Genomic DNA, 11,114 nt, shown 5'->3' with positions numbered 1-11,114 from the left:
TAAATTCTAGATAAGATGCACAAAGAAAGAATTTACTGCTCAAAGTACTTCTTTAAGAAAGGAACTAAATACAACTCTAAAGGCTCAAAGTCTTAAATTAGACGCAGTGAATACTCAAGTAAATAATAAACTAGATGACCAGGGGGCTTCTTTAAGTAAGGAACTAAATGAGACCCTAAGAAAAGAAATAAGTGTGGTATTTTCTAGTTTAAATAATCAAAATAAAGTCCTAAATGAGCAAGCTACAAATATAGGTTTACTAAGGAATGAATCTGACACTCTAAACCATAAAGTAGAAAATTTGAAAGTAGATTTAGAGAAAGAATTAACGAGTTGTCTGAACATTCATGTAGACTAACTGTTCACTGACTTTAGTCAGACACAGAGTAACCAATTCCAGGATTTGATATTGAAGACAAATTTAATAATTCAGAATCTGAATTTAGTGAAAAATTAGGATCTTGGACAAACAGGATAAATAAATACCTATGGTCCAATCACAAATTGCAGGCAGCAGCAATCAAGTAGATGACATGGAACAAAATGTTAAAGAGAAACTAGCCACTTCAGACATAGTAAATATAAGTAATCTGGAAGAACAGGTACAGGAAATAATCAATCGAAAAGTTGCCGTAAGGATAATCTCTGGAAATGTTTTGACTGTCGCTTTTTCCAAACTTAATGATGATAGTAATGTTATAGATGACTTATGCGAAGAATTCAAACTTGTCCATGATAGAGTAGAAAATAGAATAACTTTACCTAATGTTGTGTTACCGAGTAAAGTGGTAATTGTTTTGTTGAGGGGAGGCTTTCACACAAAATTTAACGAGAAGTATTGGTCCGTAAGTAATCGAGTGAGGTTAATGTCAGATCCATGGGATCCTGGCAGAGTCACATCTGTTGTCCCAAGGACAGAGTTAACGTTCTGTGTTAAAGGGCAGAGTGACAACTGTCGGACCCCTAGTTGTTTTCGGTGTTTCCTCTGTACTATTTTTCCTGCACCGAATTCCCTTCAAATCTTAAAAACTATTCTGTAATCTATTCTTGAATTCTTAAACTATCATATAATGTTAGTACCTAAATATGACTAAAAGGTAATAGACTTAAGAGGATCATGGATAAACAGTGATCTCTACACATGAAATGCAATGAATAGTATGTAGTATTAGTGGAAAACATAATATGATGGTACTAGTCAAACCGAATGATATATTGGCATGAACTGAACATAATCTTTTATGTGTGTATAAAACTATAGTATAAGCTTAATGACTAAACAACTATTGTATTGTAGTGTATAATTTTCTATTTAATATAGAACATTTTATACCTTTCATGAAATGTGATGTAGATGGGAGGGTCTGTATTGGTTTTGGATGGGGTGGGTATTATATATTGAAGCATGATTTACACTAACAAATAAATCATGGCTAACACAGAACACACGCCACACCTTTCAAAACCCTCGTAAACAAGTGTGACTGAATCTTCACCATTTACCATTTCATAGGGGTTGCTAAGATTTTCTTCGAGGACTTCAAAGGCGAAGATGAGAATGTCCGTTCTGTAGGAGACATTTAACACCATGCCTCCTCCGGCTTCTCACTCAAGTACCGGCAAAGTAGGGATCCTGGGTAAGGGGGGTGGGAAGGTTTTCCTGTCTTTGGGGCTATCTTCTTTCACTTCTTTGATCTTAGCAACCATTTCTACTTTTCCCTTTCTTACTTCTCATTTGAGTACCTACCTATCTTTCCCTCTTTCCATATTCAACTACTTCTATCGCAGAAGTCCTTCTCATTTTCCGTGGTTTCCAATAACCTACAACTTCTTTTATATTAGTACACTGAAGAATCAGGCTACACAAACACACTTACGCAAACACACAAAAAATATGATTACACAAACAATGATCTTACACATTGAAAGAGGAGAACCATCAATCATTTTAGGGGGAAAGGAATGTGTACATTGGGAAAGGATGCACACATTATCATTTACAGTGACAGTTCTACATTGCACATACATGAGTGTGTGCCTATAATCATTTCATATCACCTATGTGCATAAGTATAGAAGAACTATGCTAATTTTACATCGAGTATACCTAAGTAGGAAGTGTGAGTAATTAAGAAGAGCATAAGTCAGAGACGAAGGGTTTGTGATAATTGTTAAGAGGAGTCAGTCTGACAAATATTCTGATGAATTTGAATTGTAGGATGATAGTGGGGCTCACAGCTTGAGTACAATATACTGAACAGAGTATATAGTCATGATTAAAAGTTGAAAAGTAGAAGAGGACTCTAGGGTACTAAATGAAGTATTAAAAAGCAAGTGCAACCAGAGGATATTTAATTATAGTGTACATAAAGATGTATACTCGCGTAATGAACCTAGAGGTCTACTCATAAAGGATAAGGAGGGCGCATCCAGCATTTATTGGATATAAAGAGCAGATAGGCAGACCTGAGAAAGGCTGACCTATACTGTGTGGACAGGGGCACCAAGAAGTGGATTGACCTGTACCATAGGAGAATAGGAATTTAAAGAGGCATACCCACCGAAACGGAAGGAGGAAGGGCACTCATAAGGTCAACCCACATGTAACGTATAGATGCTGATCCGAGGGGAAAAGGACAGTATTGTGAAAGAATTCACACATTTTCTAGGAATTATTCTGATAAATTTGAATTCTATATTTCACTAGCATTATTATGTTTTCTGGGTGTCAATAGGAACACTTTTATTTTGCCCAGAGTCACTCCAGACTCCAGACTACTATAAGTAAAAAGGCCATTATGTACTAAAGAGGTAGTATAGAGAATCAGAATAAAGGAAGAAATATTCAAGGGTCCATGACACCTGGAATTTATGATTGGAAAAAGAGAAAACAAAAATTTGGGTACTCTCAATTTTTGGATATTGAAAGAGCTAACTCCAACATGGATTGAAAGGTTCACATTTTATAATTGTAGTAGAATGGAAAAAAGTAATGACGAAGCAATAAGAACAAGAGTATTTATGATTATTTATAGAAAAAGATGTACTGTTGAAAAATGAAGTGTTATCCTATGTGATATTAATGTACATGCTGATTATGTGTAAAATATTGCATGTTTGATCTAAGTAGGGGGATATGTAGTGGTTCAAGAATTTCCACGTAAATTCTGGAACCACTCGACCTTCTGCCACCTCAAACATGTGATGTTTTAAAGATACGTGTGAGAGAGAGAGAGCCTATTTACTGTGCAACACATGTTGGTGTGTGCAGGATGGACGTTTATTGTGGGAAGACAGAGTTGCGTCAGACAAGCAACACCGGCAAGTGTCTGCCACTCGCACCATACAACCTGTATGGAGGATGCAAGGAGTAACTATGTATCATTCCTTGGTGGTCAAATAACTGTAATTGTTATAGACAATTGAAACATGATGTGCCTAGAGACTCTTACTTAATCTTGGTGTTAGACTTGCTAGAAGCAAGACCTGTTTTTGAATTTCTGGTGGATATTAAACCAGCACATTGTAATTATAATTAATAGTACCTGATGGTTATCAGCGTAGTTGACTTGCAAGAGTTAGTATGCTTATACGAAAATTGTGAAAGTGAAAATATACCTGAGCTTGAGAGAGATAGTAATTTTTTGATTCCTGTAACCTGCATTATTTCTTTGGAGAATAAGTTATGGAGATAGATGCAGCTGCATATCCAGAGAAGAGGATTGGCTAAACATTTCAAGTAAGTCAACTGCGGTAAGAGAAGTGAGAGGTTCACAATCCAGCTTTGCACTGCTTCTCTTGTCACCAAAACCGTTAGACCCTGCCTGATTTAAATTGACTACATTCCATTGTCTTTGTTTTATTTTTGTTGATGTTCATCTTATAATCTCTGCTCAAAACATTCATTCTATTCAATCACTATTCCAAGTCCTTTGCTGTCTCTTGACGTAATTACAATATTGTTGACAAAATTCAGTTTTTATTTCTTCTCCCTGAACTTTAATTCTCTTTCCAAATTTCTCCTTGGTTATTTTGGTTAGGATGGTGAATTCACTATGCTGTTCATAGTAGCTTATCTGCATTCCTGTTTTCTTACTCATTATCAAACATATTCCTGCATTATTCCTATTTGAATTTGTTCTCATAACTCTGTAGTCAACTGATCAGATGTCCTCTTATTCATGCCATTGCTCTTCACTAATTCTCACTATATCTAATGTCAGTCTATACACTTTCCTTTCTAAGTTCTCTAGCCTACTGACCTGTGGGGAATCATGGCTGTAGTTTCCCCTGCTTTCAGCTGCACAATAAGGCCATGTTGGCTAACGTCACAAGGCCAGATCAGTCAATCATCCAGAATGTTACCCCTGCAACAACTGAAATGGGTGCTGACCCTCTTCAGGAAACACACATCATCTTCACAAATAATCCTCTGTTGTGGTAGCACTTGTAGTACCATTACCTGTATTGTTGAGGCATGCAAACCACCCTACCTCTGCAAAGTCAAGGATTCATGGAGGGTTTGAAGATCACATTCTACAAAATCCTTTAGGTACAATTACATATGTCATTCCTCCCTATCCTGACAAATATAAATAAATGGATGATGTATAGCCATAACCTGGCTCAGCATGTCAAAATTATTATATATGAAATAAGTTTTATATTTCTTTAACACTGTGCAAAGAAGTGAAACCTATTCTTTGACATATCTATTCTTGAACTACATTGTCTCACATTGCATTAATCATTCATAGAGCGGGAGGGAGCATGTTGCCCCAATCCCCTCTTCCACATCGGTGTCATCATGTATGAATCCAATAATTCACTTTTACGGGTGTCCCTGACTCATTCCCATCCTGTGTATCTGTTGCCTGCTGCCTCCCTTCAAGGTGTCAGCCACCATTCCCGAACACTCCATCCCACTTTCCACTTCCTTTCTCCTTCTCTCACTCCACCTAGCACAACCCCTCACGCCAGGCAAACTGCATAGGTAAGAGTACTGTACTGCTGACAACAAAGTATTTTGCACAGATCTCTTCAAGGACATTGAAAATCTTGTATTCTCACTTGTACCCAAATTTAAACTTTAATATTTCTAATTAAAAATAAAAAGCAGATGGTTCAAATGGCTCTGAGCACTATGGGACTTAACATCTATGGTCATCAGTCTAAAAAGCAGATTTAGATGTAGTGTGGCAAACAAAACCCTAATGTAACACACAAATATTATACCAAAACATTGCTTTTCTTATCACATCAGATAAAGAAGTAAATGTTGTTAAGAAATGATCATGACAGTCAGTGGAGGCAGATGATTAAAGAACAAAGAACAAAGAAATATTTTGTGTATTGTATAATCACAAAAATCAGCACCAAACTTACAAATTGATTTATATTAAAAAAGTGTATATTCTGCAGTAATGCCATAACTCTGAAGACACAACAGTACAGTACATTCCAGAGTTAAAATTTTCAGAAAAATATAGTAATAAAAATAACATTTTTGTGTAAATAGTTAGAAAGATTTACAAATATAAATACCATTATTAGAAATAATTTACAAAAAATAGTATTTATAAAAATAACAATGAAACGTATGAACCAATATGCTAATAACACAACTGGAACATAATTACAATGTTTAAACAATGCAGCTCACTGTCAAAGTAGTAATTACCTAATACAAAATAGTAGTTATAAAAGTAAAAGTAAAATACATACACAGTATGACTTTATAAGCATCATTTGGCACATAACTAGGAAGTTTTCATTAAATTATATGAACTCTTCATTACATGGATCTGTACTGACGAGAGCGTCATGAATGTGGGACACATCACTTCATTTTAATCTTGGGCTTTACATACAGAGCTGAGCTGTCATAGATAACAGTCATTACCGCCAAAGGAATGAAATGAAAATTTGACAGATGACAGATTCCATGATATGGGCATTTGTCCATAATAAAACCACATGCAGCTATGAAAGTAAAAATTGCTACACATGTATGTGACAATATGATTCCATATCCTTAAAATGAAACTTAGATTAAGCAAAGTAATATTTACCATGGTGACACATAGCAACAGCACGAGGTCACAGTGTGGTACATATTACACAATTTCAGATGCACATTAAAATTTCTATTGATTGGTTTTGGATGGTAATTTAACTGTGATGATGTGCAATTTAACTGTGTATTACATACCATACCAACTTAAATCAAGTTACCATGATTTTTAATATCGGAGTACTCAATAAAACATTTAACTGTGAATGCAATATGTTAGCCGCATGACAATGTGTATCAACTTTGTTTCTTTTAACTGAAAAAAGATATAAATGTACACATAATTAAATAGCTTTCAAAATAAAATTTTAAAAAATCCTGACTTCTTTACAAACATCAATGTTTGGATGACTCTGAGATCTAAAATAAATTATATTCACAATGTGTAACAGAGGGTTAATGCACAGTTTTTGAATAATGTAAGTCAAAAATATCTTTTGAGCACAACAATGTGGAAATTTCATTACCCATGCTTACATTTTAAATTCAGAACATGCAAATTGATAGCATATCTCAGAAATATATAAAATAAAAACAACGAAATGCTTATGTGTTAATTTCTGAGGAAACAGCAACCAGAACAGGGCTGCCAGACACACAAAAGGGAAAAAAACAGGATGATATTTTGAAAAGGATCGACTACTACTCAAAATACAGCAGAGATGCCGATTTGTACAGGCACACAAGAAAAAGACAGGTCAAACAAATAAGCTTTTGACCAAAAAGGCTCTAATCAGAATTAGACAACACACAACACCCACACACACTCACTCACATATGCACGACCACAGTCTCTGGCTGCCGAGGCCAGATTGTGAGTGGCAGCATGTTATGGGGGAAGCAATCTGGGTGGTGGGGGCAAGGAGGAGGCTGGGGCAGGGAGGGGGAGAAATAGTAGAGTAGGGGTGAGAGACAGTAAAATGCTGCTTGTGAGAGCCCACAGGGATTAGGTGGAGAGAAAAAAAAAACTTCATAACTCAAAGTCTTCCAACATGATACAAATGTGGACTCTGCAAAATAGCAGTACATACATTTGAAGATGTGCCTCTTTTCATCTGCATGCCTAAGATTTAATACAAAGGCAATAGTAAATCCATAAAATTACACTTTGTGTCATGGTGTGATATTAAATTAAACACATTTGAAATTTGGTTTGAAAGCCCATCTTATATGCCATACTTCACATTTTTGTGATACCTATCTTACACATTTTTTGTCTTCAGACTCATATTCAAAATTTTTCTTGAATGCCAACCAGCACTCCCATGTTGTGAGGTATTGTCAACCACTTTCTGGACAATAACAGCAAATCACAAAATGATTTACACAAAGTGCTATTAGAGTATGACAGCCTTCTGTTACCAGAATGAAAGGAATATCCATAAGTGAAAACACCTGACATGTTCCTTGCTTGTCATTAATCGCACATTTTTAAAGTCTCCCTTTGTACTGTTTGCACTTCAAATATAAAATACGACAATCAGCTGGAAGATGAGCTTTAGTTTCAGCATTCTTTGCTTTGTATTAAACTACACATAAGAGATAAACAATTGAATTTTGAAAGTGATGTTAGCACCAAATAGTCCCGAACTGTAACAACACAGTATTTTTCATGTAACACATGGACAGAGATTAGGTTTCTTGTTGAAATTCTGATACTAAGAAGTTTTTGTGTGCCTTTCATCAGTAGCCACACTTATTTTGCAAGTGTAGTTTGTCAGGAGTTCCTCACAGTTTGGATTCCAAGTTACAGTGTATAAATGACGAGGTTAGCTTACTTCTGTAGAAAACATCTAGACTTTGGTCATAGTACTATTATGACAAGCATATTTGGTGGCTAGGCCACTGTCAAGGTTCTCTGTCCAGCTACAAATATTCTTTGTTTTTAGAAATCATCACCAACATGCAGTTTTCAGTCACCCTTTACATGTATTTTTACACACATACACATGCATGTGGTAATTTGCAGAGTGAAATTTATATACAGGGTGTAATGGGTATAGGTGCAGATATTGTATACATGGTACTTTAATATGTACACACATCATTGTATTGGTTGTTTTTCCCCTGCATCAAACAGTCTTCCCAAAAACACATCACAAATTTGGTGACCTGATGTTTTCTGCACAATTGTAACTGCATCACTAAATGGACTACTCCTGTCCATATTAACTAACTATTTTGCATCCACACATCCGCACTTCAACACCTGATCTTCTGCCAAGGGGAAAATAAGCATAATGGCTTGCTCTTGCCACAGGTACTTGGAATTTCTACCCAATTTTACAAACCTAAAAAAATCAAATGACTTATAGTAGCTATAATTATTGGTCTACAAGGGACATAAAAAATGATGTAATGTTGTTCAAAACACCATATCAATCACCAATAGAAATATTCGCTCTTATACCCATTACACCTTGTGTGTGTGTGTGTGTGTGTGTGTGTGTGTGTGTGTGTGTGTGTGTGATATATATACTGACTAAAACTGTATGTTAGATGGGGATTCAGACCTGGAACCTTGTCTTTCATGGGCAACACACTTTATGACTGAGCTATCTAGGCATGGAACACAACCTGCCCAGCTGAACTGTACCTTACAATACTGAATTAACACAGATATTTTCTTGCTATTTTTACAGTATGATGGATAAGAATTACATTTCTTAATTTTTGTTACATCCTTCGATTACAGATTTTACCATTTTCATCAGATGACACTGAAATGATAAATCAAATATGTAATTTATATGTCACTATCTCCCACTTATTTTCTCACATATGCCTACTATACTAACCAGACAATGTTTACCACATCCTTATTTATGAGGTCAGATTGAAAATAAACTATGATGATCAGAAACGAACTGAAAACACCATAAAAGATAAACAGGTGTTAAATTATATTAATATAGAACCAAAAATTGGGGAATGAAAAATAGCTAACACAGGGCATACTTTTTTTCTGAAGCGAAAACTAGAGAATTCTGCAGAGTATGAGACGTACACTACAGTTATTGACTAACATGGAATCTCCGATAATTTCTATGGGTAAAGGATTTTTCTTTTTCTTACTTATATCTGAAGTTATCATTATTTCTAATTAGTATCTGAATCATAATTTTCTGGGACTTTTCCAGTTTTCTGTAAATAAGTCAATTCCAAAATAATGTAGTCACATATTAGAAAAAACTGAAAGATGTATCTTGTCCACAACAAATTTTATGCTACTTTAACACGTCTAGGCATTGGGACAGAGAACAGTAAACTCAGAATAGCATTAAAAATCATACCTAAGGCTGTCAAAAAAGTTTTTATCTGGGATTTTAAGTCTGAAAACAAATCATTATTTGGGTTTGGCATCTCTACATTTTCTGATTGGTCAGCTTCTTCAAGCAATTGTTTTGTGTAATTCGTATATGTGTACATGTAGCAAGCAGGTGTAGAAGATACCACAAGCACCTTATGGAAAACACCAACTGGAATCCGAATTGCTTCCCCCCGAGTTAGGAAGTGGCTTGTTGAGATGTTTTTCCGTTCCGTGGTGACATTCACAAAGACTTCTCCCTCTAATATTGTAAGTGTCACATTTGATAAATCCTTTGCTATAAAATTTTCAAGGTAAAGACCTGTAAAAATAAAACAGTCTGCTGTGTACTTACACCATAAAAGCATGCTTCATGAACATAAGACAAATGACAAAAACACTAGAACACTTTCTATAGCATAACTAAACATTTCATTATGTAACAGAACCAAAAGGTCCCCATAACTCAGGTATATATGATGAACAAATCATCACCATTGGGAATTAGTATTTCTTGGGTTAGTAATGCTCACAGAGAAGTGACACAAATGGTAGGGAATATTATACAGTTGCCATCAGCCACATAACTGGTGTCACAGTTGTTTGCACATCATTTGGCTTTACAGTGTCATATTCTGGACAATATGCATTCATCAAATTAAATTAAAATCCAAACATAATGAAAGTGGTATGCAACAAATGTCAATCTGGCATGATGGTAATACATGCTTGGATATCCAAACAATCAGCATTTCAGCACAACCACTTAAGAGTAGGTGGGAGTAACATCTTCTATATTCTGTACAAAAGGCAAGTTTATGCAGCAGTTTCTCATTTATAAATCACATTTGAATGTTGGCTGTTTGTGAGAAGATAAAGATATGCCTTGAGTAGCAAGGAGAAACATCTACTAGTACATATGTGATTGTAACATCAGCAGGACTGTGGTCTAATGGGATTGTAGTTTATTGTTCTCTGATATTGCTGCTTGCATCTGTCAGGATCCCATTATAGGGACAGTGCAGCAATGTATGGATCATCTCAGACTTTCAGCATGGGCACCATTGTCATGGCTTCCACTGATGTGGCAGCAGAAAGAAGTGTGCCAACAGTAGTGTTCCCATTGGCCACACCAGACAGAGGATTGGCTCTGTGACATCTTTTCAGGCAAATCCCAGTTCTGCATACATCATCATGGTGTGTGTGTGTGTGTGTGTGTGTGTGTGTGTGTGTGTGTGTGTGTGTGTGTGTGTAGGCTCTGGACAAAAACGCACATTGCCACATTTGTCATCATCAGACAGGACCAGCACCTGGTTTGATGGTTTGGGGTGCCAATGGTACACAACATGAATAACTCCAGTTTGCCTTTCCATTAATTTGGAATGCAGGATTAATATTTCTTATGTTTAAAGACCAGTGGCTATCTTTGAGGTCTTTCAACAAGATAATGCAAGAACACAAGATTCCTGCACTGTCCTGACCTATTATGATACAGAGGGTGTTGACTACTCATCCAGACAACCACCATAAACATCTGAGGGAAAACATTCAACCATTTGCACACCACTATGATTTATAAATTCTCGTATCAAGCTGAAGCAGCATGGAATGACATAATCATATATCAACCCAAGCTCATTTTGATTCATTGCCCAGGTGTGTTAGAGCCATCATTGCTGCTTACGTGGCATCTCTGTGTACTAGATTTAGCATCCTATATAATCCTAAATCACC

The 11,114-nt window shown here is 35.9% G+C and overlaps 1 protein-coding gene across 2 annotated transcripts in view; it reads right to left on the bottom strand.

The window, feature by feature from the left end:
• Positions 1-5,341: 5,341 nt before the first annotated feature.
• Positions 5,342-11,114, bottom strand: part of LOC124593702 (vitamin K-dependent gamma-carboxylase) — a 71,378-nt gene continuing 65,605 nt past the window's right edge. For both annotated transcript variants that reach the window (XM_047132007.1, XM_047132008.1), the window contains exon 10: positions 5,342-9,702. In XM_047132007.1, coding sequence (XP_046987963.1) covers positions 9,296-9,702 — 407 coding nt within the window. In that variant the 3' untranslated portion in view covers positions 5,342-9,295. The remainder of the gene's footprint in view (positions 9,703-11,114) is intronic.

The sequence above is a fragment of the Schistocerca americana genome, chromosome 2 (assembly GCF_021461395.2).
Source record: "Schistocerca americana isolate TAMUIC-IGC-003095 chromosome 2, iqSchAmer2.1, whole genome shotgun sequence".
Classification (NCBI taxonomy): domain Eukaryota; kingdom Metazoa; phylum Arthropoda; class Insecta; order Orthoptera; family Acrididae; genus Schistocerca; species Schistocerca americana.
Note: the sequence above shows the minus strand (reverse complement) of the source record. Positions and strands in the feature narration are given on the sequence as shown.